General features: G+C 33.8%; 1 protein-coding gene across 3 annotated transcripts in view; it reads left to right on the forward strand.

The window, feature by feature from the left end:
* The first annotated feature begins 3,338 nt into the window (after positions 1 to 3,338).
* The window catches only part of LOC149542344 (uncharacterized), a 47,471-nt gene continuing 25,701 nt past the window's right edge, over positions 3,339 to 25,108 (forward strand). The window contains exons 1-3 of one of the 3 annotated variants that reach the window (XM_089797314.1): positions 3,339 to 3,574; positions 8,638 to 8,949; positions 9,501 to 9,838. In XM_089797314.1, the coding sequence (XP_089653440.1) occupies positions 3,477 to 3,574; positions 8,638 to 8,949; positions 9,501 to 9,549 (459 nt within the window). In that variant the 5' untranslated portion in view covers positions 3,339 to 3,476 and the 3' untranslated portion in view covers positions 9,550 to 9,838. Of the gene's footprint in view, positions 3,575 to 8,637; positions 8,950 to 9,500; positions 9,839 to 25,108 lie in introns of those variants that run through there. The other 2 variants (XM_089797313.1, XM_089797315.1) reach the window with 2 other exon arrangements.

Here is a 25,108-nt window from a genome sequence, read left to right on the forward strand (position 1 = left end):
CCATGTTTGTCTTATGATTTAACTTCATCAATGCAGTTATTTCATCCCAAACTTTATGCTTATTTGTAGTTTGTATTGGTCCATAAACATTAATGAGAATGGATTGAAGGTTATGCTTGTTACTTGATACATCACTCCACATCCAATTATTATTTGATACTATAATTTTGATATTAACTACTCTAGAGTTCTAAATGATTCTCATTCCTCCTGATGCTCCAGTCCATTTGCCTAGTCTTTTCCTTAATTTCTTCCCCTCTTCTTTGTTGAGCTTAGTTTATGGATCATAATTATGTTTGACTCAAATAGTGTTAGGTTACGTTTTAACATTCTTTGTTTACTAGGAGCATTCAGGCCCGTAGTATTCCATGTAATGATCCTCATTGTTCTTCAGGAAGGTTCTTCCCCTTCCCTCATTTAAGAACCTCAAATATCTTTTTTTGCTCTTTGGCTTGGCCATCTACTTCTCTTAATTCCTTCAGTGATTTTCTTCCTCTTTTTGTTTTAAATTTACCACATTTTGGAGTTTTGAATCCTTCCTGATTGATTGAAATACCCAGATTATCTATAGTAATTTGATTATTATTTTCTTTTGCAGTTTCTTCCTTATCTGCTTTTTCATCTATTAAATCTTTTATTATCTGTTATGTTATTTCATTTTCTTCTTCATCTATATTCGTATCCTTTTCTAAGCTTTCCTTTTCCTGTGTCTTTGGTGTTTCTTTTAGTAAATCGATTCTTCCCAATTCTGTGACACACCAATTTGTTATGTCTTTGTGATGTCATCTATCTAAATGTTCTCTTCATATTCCTTTAGGAAAGCTTCTACTTCTAGAGGAACCATATATTCCTCTGTTTTATCCTTATCCTATGGAGATTTGCCAAATTTTTTAACTTTTCTTCTTTACTTTCTTTCTGATGGTTATATTACTCCATTTTTCTAAATCTGCTATTGGAATTATATATTCTTCTTCCTAATCTTCTACACACTCTACTGGCTTTATATTTTCTTCTTCTATGTTTCCATTGCTGAGTTTACTTGCTGATTCATATCTTCATTATTCATCATACATTTTCCATCCCAAAATTTCTGATTTTTGCTTTCCTCTGATTTGTTTATATTTGATCTATTTGTCGTACTATTGTCCATATTGATCCCAATTTCTGTCATTTTACTGTTACTCTCCTCCTCTTTTTTGTGATATGTTTGTTGTTCTCTTAAATCATGTTCCTGATGAAATTGTTCCCCTAACATAGTCTGATCTTCAATATCCGCCTGTAGTAGCTTGATCTCATGTGTCATTTTATACCACTTTTTAATGCTTCTTTCTATTTCTTTCAAGATGACATTCTCCTTGTGACAAATTTTGCATTCTTTCAAAGGTGCTACTATTTTCATTTCCTTATATATTCCATTGGTTCTCTGTTCTAGTACTTCTGAGCATTCCTTCTATCTTTGATCTATACTCTTTTTTACTATAGGTGTACTTAATGTTTGTGTACTCTATACTTTTTCTTTTTGCTAAATTTTCTACCTTCTTGTTCTTGACCTTATTAATTACCTTAGTCTTTTGTTCCTCCATTTCCTTTATTTTGATGCTTCTAAAGGATTCCTCTATATTTGAAATATTATGATCAATCTCCAGATTTGGTTTAATAATGCCTTTAATTTCCCCTTCATATTTCGCAAATTCAAGCTCATAAATGGATCTATTTGTTATAATTTTTTTTCCCCCAATGTCTTTTGATCTGGTTCCTCATCTATTAGAAATTTAACATTATTGGTTTTGTCATACTCTGAGTCTATACCTATAAGTTTACCAATTAATTTACCTATTCTAATTAATGTATATAAATATTTAATTTCTACTGAAAGATTACTACATTCATACCAAGTAGGTATCAAATGCTCTTTTTCCTCATTCTAGTTAGGCATCCAAGTTTGAAATTTGACTACATGTCCTTTTATAATAACAATTTGACATTGAAACTATTTTGTTCCTAATTTCTCTATTTTTGCAATGTAGATAAATCGATGACTTTGAGGAAATGCTAATACTTACCTGTTGTTTGCAGATCTTCTCTAATTTCTTTGTCAATTTTGATAAATGCTTGTTTGGTCCACTCTAGCAGACATACACTCCTAGCTCTTAACATTCCTTCCACTTATCTTCTGTGTACCTGTCACTGATGATTAATATATCAAAGAAATTATAATCATTGGTTTTCCTTACCTTGTCTTACGGTGATGTCATCTTCATGCCCTTAATTTCAAATATTTCTTTATGTATTGGCAGTTTTGTATTGTTTGAAATATCGTTCTCTCTTTTATGTGGTGGTATATAGACTTTTCGATTTTGCTTGAAAACCCTAACTTTTTTTTTTGAGACTGCTTGTTGTTGTTTCTATCCTAATGATATATAGTTAGCTGTAGATATTTTAGTAGGTTTATATATTGCTTGATTACAATCTTTATTGGTTCTTGCTGTAATTGTTACTAGCTTTGCCTGTCGCCTTACTTCCACTAAAGGTTCGATGTTTTGGGTGAACTGTTTCTGTTTATTTTTGTTTTCTTCCACCATCGACCTCTTTCTTTGGATTTGTTGCGATGCATTTCTCCTTCGCTTCCTGTTTGATATTACAATTTGCCACCCATTGTCATTTTCGCATGGATTTTTATTCAATATTGAGATCTTCCTATCCCTGGCTTCATGCTGTTTAACCAAGGCACTGAATGTGTTTGGCTTTGGATTATCTTTAACGTTGCAAATCTGTTGCTGATCGGAATACAGGGGATCGCCTATTTTCCTTTTAGCCTTTCTTCTTGTTGCTTTAATGGGAGCCGGGTGAAAGTAGTTCCCTTGTTAGAACACAACTTATTTGTCACAAATTGTTGATTAAAGTTTCGTTTGAAATAAGCACGATTTTCGAGTATGGGTAATGCTGCTCTATTCACATTTTTCACTGCTTCTGTAATTCTTGTCATTTGACTATTGTTAATGATAATTTATTAATATATAATAATTTTTTTTTTTTTTTTTAAAAGAGGGGTAAACGCTTTGACTTGGAGCTATGAACTAGTGAGGCCACAAACGGGGGACCTCATCCCCATGAGATTTGAACCTTGATGACAAGGATAAAAACACAACTTAACCATCACAACATGCCACTATTGGCATTAATATATAATAAATTAAATAAATAAATAATCTTTATTTAATTTATTAAAAGAATTAAATTTTATTTTACTTAAATAAAAATTAATTTTAATTTAATTTATGTATATTAAATTATAGTTTTAAAAAATATTAGTAAAGTTCCTAGCAAATTGGAACTGCTAGTTTTTATTTTATCAAATCTCTCAGACGCAGGACCTGCTAAAGCCACAGATGATATTTATCATCTGAAAGAAAGTCCATATAGCATTCAAATCTGAAGGGTTTTCTCTTCCATTTGTCAAGGCAATAAATCCAACCATGTCCCTCGTGGATTACGCATCTTCATCCGATGAGGAAATTGAAGAACACCAACGTGAAGAGGTCACAGAAAAAGACCGGCAGCAATCTTTGAACGAGTAAGTATTCTATCGAGGAATTATCTTCCGTTGCTGAAATTAAGGTCATTCTGTTTAATTGCTGTATATGCTCATTAATTTACTATGTGTTTGAAGTGTTAAAATTGAGCAAAAGCATCTGATATTTTGATGTTTTCTTCGGTATTTAATTTTTTAGGTTGAATGTCAAGTAGATGGTCTGTCTTTGCTTCGAATATATTTGTTCCGCCAAGTGACAAATGCTTTGGATTATTTCGAAATTTTATTTACTTGTCACAATAACTCTGTGTTTATTGCGATTATTTCTAGCCAGATAAAATGAGAGAGTGTAGTGGAAAGAAAGTTAGGGTATATTAGTGGAAACAATTCCTCAACTACTGGATTATGCTACTTTGCTTGGAAAAAGCGTCCAATGCTTCTTGATTACTTACGAGCGAGGCAAGGGATCCACAAGGCACACAGGCAACCGAGAGTAGGAGTTGGATGAAATGTCCAATGGTACATATAATTTGAGTTTCCTCCTTTGACCGCTAGCGTGTGCGTCTTCTGCTCAAGGATTTCCCCATAAACAACTTCTGAATTTTCAACTTTTTGGCATCGTTATAATCATTGAATGACATATGGGTTCTGGTGGAGCATTAGTGATGTTCCACCAGAGTCCTAGTTAGTTATATAAAAGTTGAATAACACAGGTACGGGGATGGGGATGCTTCTTCTAGGTACTGAGGGGTTAAATCACATCTTACGTTCCATGGAATTAAGGCTTTTTGGTATTTGAAATGCTATTGAAATAAACCAAGGTTGCTCAATGTCAACAAGTGTTAGTTTTTCTGTGTAGATTAAAGATTTGAGCCACTTGGTTTGCTCTTTAGGTCTTTTGTGCCCAAATTATCATTTTCTGGTAGACATTTTCTTCTTATATCATAATTTGAACATTATAGTCTTTATGGGGATATTAGGAGCCATCATAAAATACAATAGAAAATCATTTGCAAGATTTTATTGCTTACCTGTAAACCATGCATTATGTGGATGCATCCTTCAGGGTGAAAAACACATTGCTCTTTCCCTGAGAGAGTGCGAATCAATAGGCAATAGAGACTATTGATGTTTATGCCTTATGTATAGGATGTGACGTTCTCATTGTCACCATCCTCAAAGTGCTGCAAAGGAAGAGTGTTTCTTTTTAAAAGGAATTTCTAGTTTGTATTAAAATCAAATTGACATTCTACCCTAAACTGACATTCTTGTTTCTACCTCTGTCATATAGTGTTTCTGAATTTGTCAGTAATCTTGGTAGTAGATGGATTTCCAAGTTTATATTCAAATCAAATCAACATTTCTATCCTAGACTGCCATTTCTGTTTCTATCTCCATCGTAGAGTGATTCCTAGTTTGTCATTGAACTCAGTAATAGATGATGGATGTAACATGTCCAAGCATGCTTTTAGATGATGTACATATATTTCTTTGAGACTAAGATTATGATTTTCATTGATAGATGCCTTAGTGATTGGTGTTTTTCACCTTCTTGACATGATATTAAACTCCCTCCACTTTAAGCAGATTGTAGAAGGAAAGGACTCTTCTTCCACCTTCATCAAGCTTTTCCAGATAATGTAAACAATTTTGTATCTGGTTGATTTTGGGTATGCAAATCTCAGCACTATAAGAATTTCAGTAATTAGTTAGAAAGATAAGCTGGTTGAAGATAACCATATTTACAATTCAAATCCTGATTCCTAGCAGCAAAAATCAAATCAAATTTTAACGAGATCCTCCAAAATGTCCTGTGATGTGTTTTTTGAGCACATGCTCACAACATGGGGTCCAATATGTCAAAATATCTTTCTTCCTACTGCAGACCATTTGAATTAGGCATGAAACTGTGAATGGTTCCATTAATTATCACCTATACTATGTTGAATGGTCTAGCCTGCTTTATATCATCTTGAAGAACTCCACTTTAAAATACTTAGGTCTTACGACCTCCACTTCAATCAATTTTTCTATTTACCCATCCAGGGCAGTTGGGCAACCTGACCTTGTTTGGTTTTATTGTACATAACCATCTACAATCTAATACTGGACATGTATTTCTAGTGCTGCGGCACATTTCATGGTTCTCTAGGTAAAGACCCCAGGAATGTCTTTTTGAAAATGAATGTAACCCAGGAAAAAGGAGATGCTATTGACATGTTATATAATTGCAACCCCTTCATCACATTTTTAAAGACTGAAACAAAATATTTTTTTCTGAATGGTAGTGGGGATCTTGTACATATCACCAGAGCCATTGCCCAAATACTTGATATATGCCACAGGAAATTCTTTATGCAAAAGTACTGAGGATTATTTCAGTTTTCATCTATTGGATAAGAGTTTTTTGGTAGGAGTGATACTTTGAGGTAAGAGAATTAAAATTTATTCTGCCAAATCAAAATAAGGTTCTGTTAAGTGCTGGTCTTCCAAACCTTATAATTTTCTGAACACACTTGAATCCTTGCATTAATTGTGCATGAAATTCACACAGAAATCATGTAGCGGGTTCTATTAATAATGATAATTAAGAATATACAGTCCTTCAAGAATACCTAAGGTTTATGCCTATAGATCTTCTTTATAACCACAGCATACTTTTAAATATCCTCTTTGACTTTTGTTGACTTTAAAGGGGAGAACTTTCTCTTACATGTTAACTTTCCTCATTTTCTGTTTGTGGGATTAAGAGTGATGCTTTCCTTATCAGTCGTCTTTATGTTTATACACTTTTTTTTGATCCCCACGTGCGGTGTTATTTGACCCTCTCTTTTCTTGTTTAGGTTTTTGCGTTATGGATCCAAATATATAAGTTTATGACACATTGAGAGTCTCTAGGTGTCATTTCAGGCTCATGTAACCTGAAAATTGGGGTTGTAATATATGTATTAGACCTATTTTGATTCTGATGTCTTAATAACTATTTCATGTTCTTTGCCATCCAAAGAATTATTGACTTTGATCTTCAGATGGGTATTTTTTATTGATAGTACAATATTTTTTCTATGTTAGTTCTGACTACTATAAATTATCTTGAAAGGGTTGAACTGTCGGAAGTCCTAAATAGTAAATGGATTTTGTAGGAAGTAATGATATAAAATACAGGGTATAACAAGTGAGGTAGCGTATAAAGTGTCTCCCAAAGTCATAAACCTAAGCTAGGTAAATTCATCAAACAACTTCAAAAAAATAGACACAATTTGAAGCACATCTTTCTGCATGTCAAAGTGGTGTCCTTCGCAAAACTAGTCAAGGAACCTGGTCTACCCAACAAGAGGTGCTTGAAGGATTAATTATAGGTTAATGAGTTATCATTGTTTTAAGAAGTAACATGTATTTAAAGAGTTAATACATTGAAATTGAGAATATAAGAAGGGAAGTACATGTTGACTTTTGTCAAGCAAGTCTACCACTGGTTGGGGTTGCCAGAGGTAAATGGTGACAATGATGCTCACTCAGGTTTTGATTTGCCATGTTAGGTTATATAATGGAGATTGTGGGTTTTTCAATTCAAGTTTTGATTGCCAGCATGTGCTGAGTAATAACAATTTGTGTATTCACATGCAAAGTTGTTTATTCTTTTGATCCACTATTTGGAAAGGCAATTCTAGATCATTATGTTTTGCTATGTTGCATCATCACTATCTCATTGGGTGTAGGTCAGTTAAATGTGCAAGGGATGTCAAGACTCTAGATGATTATTGATTTAAGCATCAGGTTGTTTGGTAAATTGATACTCCAAAAAAATGCCATGTAAGGTCCTATATAGTAAATGCCTATAAAGTATGATGAATAGCAATATATTAAACTTTAGCATTTGAGAAAATCTTGGTAATTCATTCAGTAAGTAGTCAGGCCAATATGTATGTACAAACTCATCCAAACACGTGCACAATCGCATGCACACACACTCACACATACATAGATATTGGTTAAGTTCTACATGCATGCATGCATACATACATACATAGATATTGATAAATTCCACAGATATACCCATGCACTCACACACATGCACACACACACACACACACATATACATAAATACATATTTTGTTCCTAGAAAATAGAATATACAATTGTGAAGTCTTTGTCTATGTAGACAAGTGCAAATCTGCAAATGGAAAGATATTCAATGGATAGCAACAAATGAGCTCATTTGTTTCAAACTAAAACATCAGAAAAATCTTGCTATGTCTATGTTTGCAATAAGTTAACTAATTCATCCAAATAGACAAAAGTTATAACTCAAAACTAAAAGTTAAATGTTATAGGCCTTAACAGTTCTGATATCCTACATAAAAGGAACTGTCTGAATGGAGGGAGTTTTCAGTTAGAATCTTATTGTCTGAATCAACATAAGAGTTTTGGGCATCCTTTGCACAGAGCCACACTGTTGTGATTGGTCAGAGCCTATATTCCTAGCAAACCAGATGACTTGTTCATTACTTGGTCAGTGCTAGTTGCCACCTGTAGCCTGTTAAAATTCTTTTTGTGCAAGTCTTATGAAACTTAACATTATTAGAAATATGCTTATCTATAGAGTTGCCATACTAGTTTCTGTTATGTATTTGTCTGCCTATGGTTATTAGTTTTTGTGGCTTCAAAGTAAGAGTTAATTTTACCCTGGAATATCCCTGATTATAAAGATGTTCAGGTACATATGATATTGAATATTTCGGGCTCAACACTGTAAAAACAGCTTGTAGATCTTTACTGCCCCATATTTCGGATTGTATTCCATGGCTTATGGACTTTTACTTATAAAATATTTTGTAGTAATTATTTTTTATGGCACAGTAATGTTCTAATTCCTAAATTTATCTTGATGCAAGAAATTTTGGCTTGTTCCTTTGTTATTTTTTCCTGAGCCCTTTATTGATTACTATGATGTTATTGTAATATTTTTTGCATTGAGAAAATGCAAGAATGACTACCTCAACATGCTTGCCTCTCCATTTAATGAATACCGACTCATATGGTTTTTAAATTCAATATATAGCTGTTCTGACTGACCAATGGTGTTTTGTATATTTATCATTTAGTGATCCAACAGGCTCATTACAAGGTCAACTATTGGAAGCACCAGAGAATTCTTCCATGGGGCCCATAATAGAACTTCCAGATGCTTCAGTATTGCTAGGGTCAGTAGCTGGGCCTGCTAATTTGATAGGTAATGACCATTCTTCTAGAGTTGCTGCAGCTATGGCAGCAAGTACATCGAGGAAGAGGTCAGAGACAAATGGTTCTGGTGGACCATCTCCATACAGAAAGCTCCCAAGGCAGAGCATTTCATCTTCAAGGCTTCCCTCTGATGCATCAGGAGGTGTTTTGATGCCACCTCAACTGAGAGGCAGGTTAGTTTTCTGCCCACATATTCTTCTTATGGCTAATTATTCTTTCTATTGTGAATTTGGGCGGTAGTGAAGTGGTAAATGATCATTAGCTTTCTCAAGGTACATTTTTTTCATTAAGTACAATAGTGTTTACTGCTTAGGAACAGTGAATCAGCTCACAGGCTTGTTCTTGAATCAACATTTTGGATCACACTCCATTATCCATCATCTGGAGATGAGAAACTTGTAAAACAAGACAATCTTGTTAATATAACATATTGTTCAAAGAAACTGATGTAATCTTGTGCATACAATGTAATCCAATCATAGCTTTGTAATTATATGATTAAACTGTTAAAACATCTCTAAACATTCTGAAAAGCTGAATTTGAATACAATAACATCTATGGCATTGAACATATATCCTTGGAAATTGAAATCCAAAATTAAATGACATTGAAATATGAATACTTGATTGGTTATTTATTACTTGTCACAAAAATAAATATATGTAAATGCCCCTCTTTTTTCCCTTCTCTTATGTTTTATAACATTTTTTATCCTTCTTTTAGACAACAGCTGTGTTGGGGTGGCAGGATGTTCCAGGTAAGCCACAAATAGATTGAATATATCTCTTGACATCTTTGTGAAGCTTGGACATCGCCGATTAGTTGCTTGAAAGAGGAGACACACCGAGAATGCTGAAAAAAATTCTGGAAGGGTTTCAGGATCTGCTTAAAAAATTCAGAGGAAAGGATGCTGGGTGATGTCCCAATTTTGTTGTCATGTCCTCAAAGTCTTAACTCAATACACTGCATTGTTCACAACATTGTATTGACTAAGTTGGCTTGGAGGGACATTATTTTATAATTTTTAAGTGACTAATGAAAGTGATTACTAAGTTATGTTTTGTGCATGAGTATACCTCAATTCAAAAGAATAAAAATATTTTATATAAATTTATAGAAAATGGAGCACACCTAGTGTATATTCTAAATTCAGGTGAAAACATTTTTGTCTCTGACATAAGGTAGCATCATCAAAATCAATAATTGCTGTCATCTTTGAAATCAAGTATTGTTGTTTTATGAGTATCTTAATTTTACATAAACCGTAAGCTATAAATTTGAGGAACTTCAATGTATAATTCAAGAGAATGATAGTCCCTACTAGGAAACAACTAAATATAGTATATCACAATAACAAACTTCATGTGGCTATCAACAGCATTAAATGAAGCAAGACACAGAAACTTATGGAGAGAATAACAAATGGCAACTTACAAATTTTCCATTCCAAGTAATAATAAAGTTGATGGAAGGTTTGACTCAATGCTCTTGTATCATTTGTAAAGCAGGGTAGAGTTGTAAAAAGCTTTCCAAAATTATCTGTAAGGGCTGTTTAATGAGTCTCACTCTTTGGCATTTTTTGCATGTAAGATTGCATACTCTTCCTTTGAATCATTGCATGCCAATTCTTAAGCTAAGATTAGGACAATTAGTCTCTAAGATAAAGACTATATGTTAACCCCACTCCATGAAGTAAAACTAAATCATCTTTGTGACAATTCTTAACTAGACCTTCAGTGGACTAAAGGTACCTCGTAGGAGTGATTTGTTCAAAATTCCAAATATCATTCCAGAGCTAATTTTCAATTTTCAAATTTTCAGAATTGGATAGTATATAGTATATAGTATATAGTATATAGTATATGATATTACCCATGGTTTGTCTATCCTTAGTCAATCCTTGATAAAGGTCAAAATGATAATTAGAAAAAAATTGTTTCATAAGAGGTAAAGGCCTACCAAGTTGAGGGCTGTGGCAATCGAGTTCGCATTTCAAAAACATGACCATATTTTACAAATAAATGCCACAGAACTTAATATCCTTGTGAGGTGTTAATCAACCTACATTTATATCTTAACTCTTTCAACTCAACATTTATGTTGTTCCAATAGACTAATTGTTCATCAATCTTAACTAACTCATCTCCTCTTAATTCTATTTCAACCTAACGGACACTAAAGTCATTACAAGTGCCAATTCATTGCCTACAGAAATCACGCAAGGTAATCTGAGGCAAGCCAATGATTAGAGGTCTGCATTCGTTGTAGATTCAAACAGGTTTTCTGTCAACTGTTGATAATAATTGCAGGTTTCATGACCTTTTTGCCCACTCACAAATTTACTTAGTGCAATAGATAAACAAACACCCATTTCTGGGATATTATTGTTATAAATGCTAATTCAGTCCTCTAAAGGATAATCAGCAGCATGGAGAAAGCAGAGCCATACACTTAAATTACCACAGTAATCCATAAGATTGTACAAGAACATTTATTTCTAACCAGGAGTACAAGTAGATGGGTGGACAGAAGGGTATCGGACCATTCTTTATTGCTCAAAATGGAAGTAGTCATAGTTTATATGTATATCTAAAATTACCTGACCTTTGGAAGAATCATATAAAGTTGATTTTTTAGACCTTTATTTTGGTATAGCATCCCTCTAGGAAGCTTCCATACAAACCCATTCAATATTTATTTAGATGAAGAATTTTGAAAATTAAGCATTTATATAAGTATTAATAATATCTTTGAATGACAAGCATTTATATAAGTATTAGTAACATCTACTTTAGTCACTTGTGCTTTTTGAAAAGAAGGATTTCATACCTCGTTGAATGAGCATGCACTACCAATGTTCAGTAGATTTGTAAATGCTAGTCAATACCACAACTGAAAGATGACATTTTTCCTATGTATGACAAAACTAGATATTTTGCAGGGTGTCATTTGAATAACATTTACGTAAATGAACTTCTGTTCACATATTTTAACAAGTACATTCTCTACTCACAAATGCAGGTCAAGTTAATTTTACATAAATGTTCCCTTGTCTCTGTCGTGGTATAGCTTACTAGACAAAGTTTGAATTGTTTTTCCAAATTTACAATATCATACAAGACAAATGGCTTTGTTAGTGGGAAGGCTTGAGCATATTCATTTACTAATGTTATTGGCTAATCGCAAGGATGATTTGTTTTCAAGCTCAGTTGATAAGTCACAGTGCCATAACTTTTTGGCTGCCCAAAGTGCTACTTAAACTGGAATTGTGAAGCACATTTCTTGAACCACTTGCTTCCTTTTGTGCTATAGAGTCCATAATCATATATTGTGGTACCTGATTTAGAAACCTGCAATAAATTACTGCCAGAGTCAAGTATAGATAGCATGCAAGATTACAAAACATTTTCTTAATCTTAATTGATCCGGAAAAATCTTAAATTAAACAGATATGAACATGAAAGCACATAAAAACACCATACACAATGAACACCAATTTTTTTTGTGTAAAACCCAAGATGGGGGAAACCATGGAGAATGCTAATTCTCAAATATGAAATACTGGTTAAGGTGACATTGGCTAAGGTGATTTTCTGATTCTCAAATATGAAACACCGGTTAAGGTGATTTTTACGAAGGGTGGCTCATTGCCAAGTTGCTCATTGTGGGTAGGCTTACTGTTGATGGGTTCATTGCTTGACTACTACAACCATTAATAAAAGGCTCACTGCCAATAGGAAAAAGGATGGAAGGGATTCAACCACTGAAATAACTGTCACCAACTGCAACATCAGAAGAACCTTACTGTCTGCTGTCTCCGGTCACACACTTTTGCATACTTAACAATATCTATTTCTTTCTTTCTCAGATTCACATTCACTACACACACACATTCATACATGAACGTAATCATCTTTTACTTATACCATTTCATTCCTCCATAATCTTCTAAATTGGCCAAACACGATTTGAATAGGTTACTGCAAAACATTCTCACAGTGGAAAGGAATGAAACATGGACCAGATAGAATCTGATCTCTCAAAGCAACATGCTACCCATTTACCATCACATTGGAGCCAAAAGATAGGATTTATATGTTACAATGCATCCTATGTTTCCAGAGCACGTTAACCAATTTCCAGATCAGTCCAGACCCAAAGAAGTGTACCACATTATCTTGCAATATGAATGTGACCAGGACAAACACGACCAAAGATAGATCATCACAACACAACATTCAAAGCATGTCAATCTGGATCACCAAGGCACCAAAATAGAACTCCATCCAATTAACCAAGATTTGTTGACATTAATGACAACCATAAATGACAACAATAATCAATAACATCGCAGTCCAACAATCTCCCCCTTGATCATCAATGGCATCATTCATTAACGACAAACCAAACAATTCAATATCAATATCAAGACCTCTTGTCTTATCTCCCTTTGACATCATAGACTAGGCAAAGTTTTCCTTGAAAAATTTACTCCGCTTCCAAAGAGAAAACTGCCAAGCATTGATCTAGATAAAAATGAACATATAATAACTTGGACCAATGCACACCCTAGTGCATATTAGTGCAGACTAGGAAGGAGCAAAGCCCCAAACTTTTGCTGAAGATACTCGAAAGTATCTTTGCAATTTTGCATAATGGTTTTGTGAAGATATCTACAATCTGCGCTTTTGTAGCTACATATCAATTTTTACCTTGCTGTCCAATACTTTCTCTCTCAGGAAATGATATCCAATGGATATATGCTTTGTTTTGCAGGGTTGTATTGGATTTTTGGAAATGTTTATTGCATTGGTATCATCACACATGATTGAGATCGGTTCATCAAATGATATACCAATATCCTTCAACGTTTGTTTCATCTACATTACCTGAGTGCAAATATGAGGATGCTGCAATGTTTTCAGTTTCAACAGTAAATAATCATACAAAATCCAATTTCTTACTTGACCATACAAGCAATCGGGAAGCAAGGAAATAAGCTCCATCACTTGAAATTTGCTTGTTACCAACACTCCTAGCCCAATCGGCATTGAAACTGTTAAAAACTGAATGATCGGAGCATTAACAATGAAATCTTAAATAGAGTTCACAGATTTTAATAATAGTGTGAACAAAAAAGCAAGATTGTCTTAATGAAGACCATTTCTATAAGTAGAACTGAATGAGCAAAGTAAAAAGAAAGCCTAAATGAGCATTAATTAGAACTAGCTAAATATAGCGAGATACTAAAAATATTCTAGTACCCTCCTTAATGGTCGTTCTATGAACTACCCTGCAAAAGAGAATACATGTTTTGTAGTTACAAATATGACAAAACATTTTGCTGTTTTGGATACACTCTAATGATCAAGTGTAGCTAGAAAAAATGGAGAAGGTGGTCCCCTTCTTTAGAATGGTTTGCTGATGTGAGATTAGAGCTTGCTAAGCCTCTTTTATGACCCTCCCGGAATCAAAACCTGCAACCAGAAATTATCACAGGATCATCCAACATGATGTTGGATAACAAATCTAGCAATGATACACTGAGAACAACTGCGAACTATTGCATATGAACAGAATGCCCCAAAACAGACTGAAAAAAACCATGATTTGAAGAGTGGAAAGCATTGTTTTTTAAGAGAAAAACGTTAAAAACCCTAAAATAACATCTCATGTGAACTTTGCATATTACAGAAACTAGAAAGAAAAAAGCAAACATGATTCTTGAGGTGAAGAATCAATCAGAACCAACCAAAAGATGGAAGATACATATCAACTAATACCAAAAACATACGGATCAGAGAATACAAAACTCCCAAAAAAAGCAGTACAACCCAATTGAATTTCTTAAGGGAAAAATTATGAAAACCCAACTGAAATTTTTCTAGGGGAAAAAATTATGAAAATCCACTAGTTAATTTTTAAGGAAAAAATTATTAAAACCCTCCTAGAATTTTTTAAGGAAAAAAATTAGTAAACTGATCAGAATTTTTTTCAAGAAATTCTAGGTTGGAATACCAAATGATTTAGATATTAGGGTTGGAATTTTTTTCAGAAACATCCAGAAAGCAGTTTTTGAAAATTTTCAGATTAGGTTTTGCAATAGAAAATCCCAAAAAATAATTGTGCCAGAAAAACGACGAATGTTGAACAAGAAAAACATAAGACATTGGATGATTGCTAATGATGCAGGAAAACAACTGGAAATACCACCCAAAAACTTTTGCTGAGTTGGACTCCCTAATGCGGATGTGCACATGCTGGCATGTATGTGTCTGGGGATGTCTTCTGAAACTAACGGGACAAAATTGGCACATGGGACAAAAATATTAACAGGAGTTGTTCGAAAAAAGCGCAAACTTCAAGGAGACAAAGTTTTCAGTATCGAAAATCGGGGGGGCCTAAAACAAAAATTTCATGGGCTTGGATGCCAAAAAAAATCCAATACAAAAAGTGCGAAAACTCCTGCCAGGTGGTCACTGGAAAAAGTCAGAAGGGAGCCACACTGGGTCAAGAGCAAAAAAAAAGTTGTGTTGGCAGTTTTTGTTTTGTTTTTACCAGTGATCCATTCCTTGCAAATAATGTGGATCTGTGTTTTATCTTATTTGGATGCTAAAATGAGCAAAGAAAATGACAATAGCTTGGGCTAAACAGATCACAAAAATGTGACATGGTTTGATGTACAAACAGAAGTGTTCTCTTTTGTGATTTATGTTTATTAATGAAAATTTGTTCTGTAACGCAACGAACAAACAAAAAATCAGAAGCCTGCAACTTTGACCCAAATTTGACCTGCGAAGATTTGAAATACTACCCTAGTTGGGTTTTCAGACATGCTGCAAATTCTCAAAAACTAATTTCGATTTTTTAGAAACCCTAAGCACCCATGAAGTCACAGTAAACTCTAGCTGGGTTTCTAAGAGACTGAGAAAGGTGAAAATAAATTTTGAATTTCCACCACAAGAATTCCTTCAAAAATCTCGTAATCCTGGGCCCTCCTGTGAGAGAGGCATACCCAGACCTCCACCTACTCAGATACCATGAAATTGTTAAATAATAAAAACTGAATGAACAGAGTAAACAAAATAATATTGCATTAACAATGAATTCTTAAATAGAAATGAAAGACACTAATAATAGCGTGAACAAGGAAACAAGACTGTCTTAATAAAGGCAATGTCTATAAATAGAATCTAATGAGCAAATTAAAAAGAAAGCCCTACTGACCATTAACCAGAAATAGCTAAATATAGCAATACTAAAAATATAAAAAATATTGTAATAAGCACCAGTATAAGCTGTCAAAGTGAAATTTGAGTCCATGGGATACTATAATTTGAAATCTTTTGTACCCTTCAAATATCTAAAGATCCTTTTCACTACAACATGTGATTCTTTTGGTTCTTGCTGAAATTTAGTTGCTAAGAAAACAACATACATAATGTCCGTTCTAGTAGCAGTCAGATATAAGAATCCTCCAATCATTGATTGTTACTTGCATAAACTTTAAGCAAATCATCATCTTTTGTCATCTTACATCGGGTAACAATAGGTGTACAAACTGGTTTGGAATATTCCTATCCAAACTTCTTCAATAATTCTTTGGTATACTTGGATTGATAAATGAAAATTCCTTTTCTGTTTTGATTTACTTGTAATCCAAGGAAGAAGTTTAACTCACCAATCATAGACATTTTAAATTCCTTTTTCATCTCAGCTATAAATCTTCTGCACATATTATTATTTCCTTCAAAAATTATGTCAATAACATAAATCACAACAACCAAAATTTGATCTGAGTAAACTCTCTAGTATAAGTTACTATCAGTAGATCCCTTTTGAAATCCTTGTCCAAACATATAATTATCTAATCTACTATACCAGGGTCTAGGTGCTTGCTTCAATTTGTACAATGCTTTCTTCAATTTGCAAATAACATCCAGATCACAACCTGACATAAGTCCTACTGGTTGCTCAATGTAAACTTCTTACTTCAATTCTCCATTTAGGAATGCTGATTTTACATCCATTTGATAAACTTTGAAATTTTTAGAGGCTACAAAAGCTAAGAATATCTTGATCGCTTCCATTTGGGAAACAGTGGCATATGTTTCTTCAAAATCAATACTTTCAATCTGATCGTAACCTTTGCAAACCAAATTTACCTTTATCCTGTTAAGCTAAATTGATGTTGTTTTAAACAGAGGAGATGAAATCTCTTTATATAGATTTACAAAGACAATGTTTCTAAAAAAAATAATCGTGAACTAAAGACAAAACTAAAAACTACTTATTAAACTAAAGACTAACTAAGAGGACCATCAAAAAAACATTACAATATTCTATTACCCTCCCTTAATAGTCATCCTCTAACTAGTGTGCAAAAGTTTACATGTCTTGTGGTCCTAAATTCTTCAAAATATTCTATTGTTGTTAAGACCCTCCTTGTATCTGTAGAATGTTAATGACCAAGAGTAGTGAAAATATGTCTAGAAAAATAGAGAAGGCGTCCCCTTTCTTTAAAATGCACTCCAACAGGAGACATGAGCCTGCCACTGAGATGAGTTTGCCACTTGTCAAAGTTATGCCCAGAAATAAAGATAAACAGCAATAAACAAAATGAAGATCAATAAGACACATAAAAGACAACAATTTATTATGGGAAAACCCTTCAACTTGAGGGGAAAAGCCCAACCACACCAAAAAATGTCTTTTATTAAATAATAGAGGTCTGAGTACGATGCTTTTATTTGAGCACAATTCATCACACAAAGCAATCATATATATTATTAATTGAGAGACTTTTCATATCAAAGTTGAAAGTGTTGTCACTTTTCAATTGTGAGTCTCTTTATATTTCCAAATGCACGTCTCTTTGCATGTCACATGTCTCTTACATAATAAAATGTCAGATATTTAGGGTGAGACACCTAACACATCCTGGATACCACATTGTGCTCGCATAGTTATAGAAAGATACAAATGAATATGACGGAAATATCATCATAAATCTCTTCTTGAGCTGCTGACGCAATCCAGAGGCATTATCTCAATTTCAATAGAAACCAAAATGAAGACATATTAAATAAATCATGTGACAATGTTAGAGGTAAAGATCTCTATTGCAACGATAATCTTCAAGACTCCCTCTTAGCACGAGAGAGATCCTTAGTATAGCAGGGACATATAGCTGCAACAAAAAATGTCAGTAACAATTTCTCAATAGAACATTGTTATCTTAGCATAGCACTATTCACCATAGCTACTTCTAGAGGGTGAACCATAAAAGCATAAGATTATAGTTATGGAGTCACACAGGACTTCCACCATGCTTACATGCCGAGGGTGGAACAAGGGCTTTCACTCCAGACTTCTCCCAAAGAAGAATGCATTTCCACCATGCCTACTCACAGAGTGTAGATCTACCATACCCACTCACAGAGGGTGGAATGGGGGCTTTTACCTCAGACTTCTCCTAGAGAAGAATGCATTTCCACCATACCTATTCGTAGAGGGTGGAACAAGAGATTTCACCTCAAACTCCTCTCATAGAGAATTCAAAAACTCATTAATAACATGTATAAAAATGGCTAAGATTCTCTCTCAACAAAGACTCCCTCTCAGCAGGGGCAGCATTCTCACTGTTTTGATCATCACAATAAGAGAGTTGTTTTGAAGCTGATTAAACAGGGAGCTTTTAGAGTCACACTGCCATACAAGCTTTTAAAGAATTAGGCATTCTCCCTCTTTCGCACAAACTCCCTTTGAAGCTGAATAATCTTCCTCCCAATATCATTTCTTGCTCTTAAAGGAAACTAATCATAATAACAACCTGTATATGATCTTCCTCTTTAATGAAGATATGTATCATAAATTCAGTCTCGTGACAGTAAGTGGTGTCCCCATGTTCATTTCTACGGTCTGCATGACTTCGCACATAGTCTCTCATCATCCCATTCCTTCTTGATCCATCCTACAACCAAGAGATTTTAATAAGAATTCATAAAATTAACCTAGTGATATAAGAAAAATTCATGATCAATAATCAAAGATATAATCATACAATACTTATTGCTTTGTAGTCTACACAATGATCTCTTTTAACAATATTGAACAATAATTGTAGACCAGCATTCATATGATGATCATAGCACTTGCTAAAATGAATGCGGCCATAACAATGAATGATATGACCCAACTGCACGCTTGAAAATCTGTTCCATGATTTGATTATATATGCCAATCTTACCTCTTGTGAATGAATGAATGAAAGATTTTTAATGATCAAACGATTTTGTAGATTCCAAACTTTAGCGCTGCGAAAATCTCAAAATCAATTACAAGATTGCTGCTTATGATTGAATCCTTGAGAACCCATCAATCAATAAGCCTGATAATACTTATATTTAGATCTCTACACTTCTGATATATATCCAAACTACCATACGAAATTCTTATAAAATGTCTTCCACAAATTGCTAGACGATCAAGAACAGATTGTTCAAGATATACAGAACAGAAAACATGAACCACGGCATCCACACTTTACTTCATAATAACAAAAAAAACAGAACAGAATATGATATGCTAATTGTCTCTCAACCAATACTGCAAGAGAGTAATATCCGATACACAAAGATGTCTCCATGAAGTCTAAACAAAAAATGGCGATTACATGATCAAACAAAATCTTCAATAAATGAATCGTCACAACCATTAAGAGAATAGTCAATGGTAGTATATGAACCGATGATGACATGAAGAAACCATCAACTTCAAACAATCAACATTAACCGAGCATACACATGATGCCATAACGGTAAATACTTGATGCAAGACTGCCAACAAGGACAAAGACATATGCCTGGATCCAAGTCAGCGGTTACATGGCACCAACAGATGCAAAAATGAAGAAGCATGAGCAACGAATGTAATAGAATATAGATAGAACTTCGCACAATAGAACATAGCAAAATACGTAGAAAAAGGAACTGCTGCTGCTCGGGATAGAGAGATAATATGAAAACACTGCAAATTGGGAACATCTGAACCAGGAATAAGGAAGAACCTCTACTCAAAGAAGATCAATAATATGATCAGCACGTCTTTGCAACTCCATAGAAAAATAGAGGACAATAGGAACAAAACCATCCATAATCACATAGACTTTTGAGAGGCTTGTTTAGACAAATTTAGGTATTAAGATCTTTATCACAGCTATTAACATTCAACACATACAAATTGCCTACAAAATACTCAGTGCAATCTGCAATCGACACATGAACTAAAGGACAAGAGCAACTCCCTTATTTGCTATTATCTAATTCGCTCTAATATCATGTTAGTGTTATGCCCAAAAATAATGATAAACAATAATAAACTAAATGAAGAACAATAAGATACATAAAGGCACAACAATTTATCTTGGGAAAACCCTCCAACATGAGGGAAAAAACCCAACCTCACCAAAAATCTCTTTTATTAAATAATAGAAGTCCAATTACAATGCTTTCAACTGAACACAACTCATCACATAGGAATCATATATATCTTGAATTGAGAGACTCTTCATATCATAATCGGAAGTCTCTTCATTTTCCAAATATGAGTCTCTTCATATCTCCAAACATGTCTCTTTGCGTGTCCCATGTCTCTTCATATAATAAAATGTCAGATATTTAGGGTGAGACACCTAGCACATCTTGGATACCACATCGTGCTCACTTGGTTATAAGAAAGATACTAATGAATATGATGGAAATAGCGCCATAATTATGTTCTCTAGCTGTTGACGCAATACGAAGGCATTATCTCAATTTCAATAGAAGCCAATCATATGGTGAAATTAGAGGTAACAATCTCTATCACAACTATAATCTTCAAGACCACTAACCATTCCAGAATCTACAAAACTGGTAACTAGAGTCAACACAAAACTTCCAACCTAATGTTGTATAACATAAACTATCCTTCCTTATAGAATATGTTATATCCTAGTAAGATATGAGTTATTTGATTTCTAGCACTCCAAGACGACAACTTAATGTAGTTTATCAGATAACAAGAAATCACAATGTCATGGTCTCTATCATGATCTTTGGCACTCCGGGATAACAATTTAATGAGGTCTGATCATGATATGTTCGTTATCATGACTACCAACACTCAGGGACAACAAATTAATGAAGTTTGTCATGACAACAGGTTAAACTATTGATAATATTGTCACCTTACAATAGCTACCTTTTATATATATATATATATATATATATATATATATATATATATATATATATATATATATATATATATATATATATATATATATATATATATATATGAAAGATCATCACCTTTCATGACATAATTCACGTATGCAAAATAGTAACCGCCATGAACCAAGTCAAAGGGTGGAACAAATGCTTTCACCTCAAATTCTCTCTCACAGAGAATAATGCATTACAAGGAATTTCACTTCAAACTTTTCCTTTATAGAGAAGAGATCACACTTCAAAATTCTCTCTCTGAACAACGATCTTGGGAAGTCAGGTCCTCTAGTTACTCCCTTAGAGCTCTCTTCGCCTAAGGATCCCTGTCGAACTCCCCCTGAATCTGATATCAAACTTCCAACTTTTTGGTTATAAGTTGTTATTTCCTCACGATGTACACAAGGTTAGGTCCATCAAAATCATGCAGTCACACACATGTATTTTTAGACTCCCTCCAAGTATCAATCTTCAGAGCTCCATGTTGCCTTTGAAGAACTATCATACACCCTCTTAATGGAAGAATGCTCATAATCATCAAGGATATTTGCATCAAATGGCTCACTTTATCTAGCATGAACTTTAGATGAGTAATGAATTCTAGATCATAGCTTCTTTTGGAACTACTATCATAAGATTGGGTCTGCACAATATTTGGTGGCATGTGTAAGGTACCAATCTTTTTTTTCTGCAAGAAAATCCTTAGAAATAAAGGAAAAGATTAAGACAAATAACTCTTATAGTATGTCTAGAATTACAATTAAGAGAGAGACTACAATGAGTAGATAAATGTGAAAAATAAGAATACTTATCTGCATATGAGGGTCCATAGACATTACTATTAGATAATGGAAAATCTAAAGATGGTTCAAGTGGGAATGAAACATTGTTTAACGTTTCCCCTACACAATGTAAAACTCCCACTTATTCCATTCATAAAAAATTCAGCCACTATCAAGTCATCAACCTCTATATTTCCAAAGTGAACTCCACATATGATGTGATTTTTCTAGTTTTATAGTTCCTAATGTATCTTCAACTATATTGGGAGAAAGGTTTAAATTCTTCAAGGCAATCCCCTCAAATTCCAAACCCATATGAATTAGATGGGTAAAACTTTATAGCTGACTTAATGGAGTATATCTTTAGTTATTGAAAGTGATAATCATATGAGAAATTGTCCCTTATGGGGTACACTCCTATGTTCATCTCACATAGATGGTTTGTTTGCTCTCCATGTTTCAAGAATATGTACCTTAAAATCGAGGGGACATCTTTTATTTATTTATTGACATTGTTTGTTACTCAGTATTCCTCCATAATTTCCTTCACGGATGAACTACTTAAGAGGTTACATTAACTCAAAAAAATGGTTTATGGTTTCTTAAGCCAACATGGGAATCGACATACACAACTAGTAAAGGAATTCAAACTTTGAGATAATAGTCAATCATAATCCTTTTATGTAATTTTATCCCTGCATAGGTTTGATCGAGTATTTGTTTTCTCCATTTGTTGTCTATTTTAATCTTACCATATCTGACTGTTCTTTCAAGTGTTGATTTGTGTTTGTGTAGGGTGTAAATTTGATATGCCAGGAAATGAGTTTATGTGAAGTTGATGCAGAATGATTTTCAATTTGATGTCTTCGTTTTTTATTTAGAAAAATAGGTTTTAATGGGGCCCTCAAACCCTACATAACTAAAAGATTAACATAGATAAAGCACTAAAAGTATCAACAACATACTAGCCACAAGCTAAAAAATTTGATGTCTTCATTATTTGTCATGGCTGGGTTGGAATAATAATATATTTTCTGATTTGGGACTTCCTTATTCGGTGCTGGTCCCTCCTAGTAATCTTTCTTAGCTAATATAGTTTAACAACCAGTCGCCAATGTTCCCATCTAAATGATGGTACTTATCTTGTTCTTTGGTTACCATCATTTTGTGTAACCATGATATTCATTTTTGATCTATATAATCTATCCAATCTGCAGATAATATGGAGTCGGTGAGTGGTTATAGCCTCCTCATGATATTGTTGCTGCCCCTTCATCATATGGTGTGATTGGTCTACAATTTAAATATGAATCTCCCCTTAATAGTTGTAGGGCCAATGCCTGAAGCATTGTTAATGACCAGCTATGCAAATTTTCTAGAGAAAAGAATTTTATGTTAAGTTTGTTTCAAACTGTTAATAATATTAGTCTCTTCCCTGTATCCACTTTTTCGAGTCATATCTGTCTCCTCAGTTCATTCGCTATAAATTCTGTCTTGACTCTTAATACCAGTCAACATCCCCAATTTAATTTATGCTTGACGGGTGTACTCTCTTTCCATGTAATAGGCAAGATATGATTTTTCCGTTCTTTTTCTCCTCATATCGAGTTCTGCTTTTCCTTCTCTCACCTGTCTTGCTGTTATTTGTACTGTACAAGTTCACAATAATTTTTCTTGTTTCTGGTTATTTACAATACTCTCCATTTCTGTTATACCTTTATCGGCTACAGATACATTAAAAGCCCCTGTTACAGTCCTTGTGTCCTTGGTTCACTAAGACTTCATTCAATGTTATCGGCTCATATCTTTTTGGTCTCTAATTACTTGCTGCCTTCATTCTTAATATATTCACACTTTATTATACAAGTTCCCTGGACTATAATACTATTAATATTATTTATATTTGCGGCAACATACATAAGGCCTTCGCTCTTGGTAACGTTAATAATGGTTCTGCGACATTTGTGGCCACATGGAACAATATCCTTTTCACGTTGTGGCAGTTGATTCACACACTTTTAAGTTGCAATTACCTTGTACAAAATGTTACGTGGATAGGAAACTTGATTCTGGGGTGTTTGGTTGAGCTCGTGTGCGGACGGACTACTTGCAGAGGGTGATCTGCAATGAAGTCGGATTGACCTTGGTGTAATTCCAAAAATAGATCTCAACTATCAACTAATGTGGATCAGACTTTGGAGGAGAGTGCTGACCGTGGAAGACTTAGAGGCCCTGCGGAGGTATGGGATTATTATATCGTATTCAAGGGAACAACAAGTTTTGCACTCTGTATAATTTCCTGTAGAAATATATAAAGTTAGTTTGAAAGTTGTTGATTATCCACAATCTAAAACCTTCCATGTCCGACTGCTCTGACTGTTTAGTTAATAACCTATAAATACTACTTACAACCTCTATATTTAGTTTGAAAGTTGTTGATTATCCACAATCTAAAACCTTCCATGTCCGACTGCTCTGACTGTTTAGTTAATAACCTATAAATACTACTTACAACCTCTTTAATGAAAATAGGCCGATTTGGCCAAACAATTTTTGCCCAGAATATGCAAATGGTTCTTTTCATACCAACGGTACTTGTATTTTCTTTTTTAGATGTAAGGTCTGCGATTTCTTTCTGTCTTGTGTCCTTGCCTGATGCCACCGGGTCCTTTTGTCCTTCCCGTCAGCTACTTAAGGTAAGTGAATAACACCCCTATCTTATCAGGTATATAGCGAACTTTCTTGTTGTAGTGTGGTTTATCTTCCTTCTTAAAGGTATCTATTGTTCTCCGTATCTCGGTGGTGGTGTAGGATTTCCATGTTAGTTTCATGGATAGTGTTAACGTTGTAGCTTCAGTTAGACTAATTTGATTTGAGATTGTTGTTATTGGTAAATCATCATTTCCTATATAGACTTATCTATGTGATAATAATTATATATATACATGTATACATATATGTACATATATATACATACAAATTATTATTATTAAATATATTAATTAAACGATGATTAAACCTTAACATCATCAATTACATTAACAATGTTAGTGCATTTGGAGAAAACAATCCATGTTACTCAACATGATATTAGAGCCAACTGCAAATGTACTAATAAAGAAGAGATAGGGAGAAAGAAGTACCATAAGATTTGTAGAACAATATCCTTCTCTATTATAAACTACTATTATCAAACTGGTATGATACCATAGGAATGAAGTGGGGTACTTGAGGAAGACAATTCTTTAAGATTCATGTAGCATGAGGAATACCGCTGTAGAGA

This window comes from Cupressus sempervirens, chromosome 8 (assembly GCF_028749045.1).
Source record: "Cupressus sempervirens isolate cs-2001-9-10 chromosome 8, ASM2874904v1, whole genome shotgun sequence".
Taxonomy (NCBI): domain Eukaryota; kingdom Viridiplantae; phylum Streptophyta; class Pinopsida; order Cupressales; family Cupressaceae; genus Cupressus; species Cupressus sempervirens.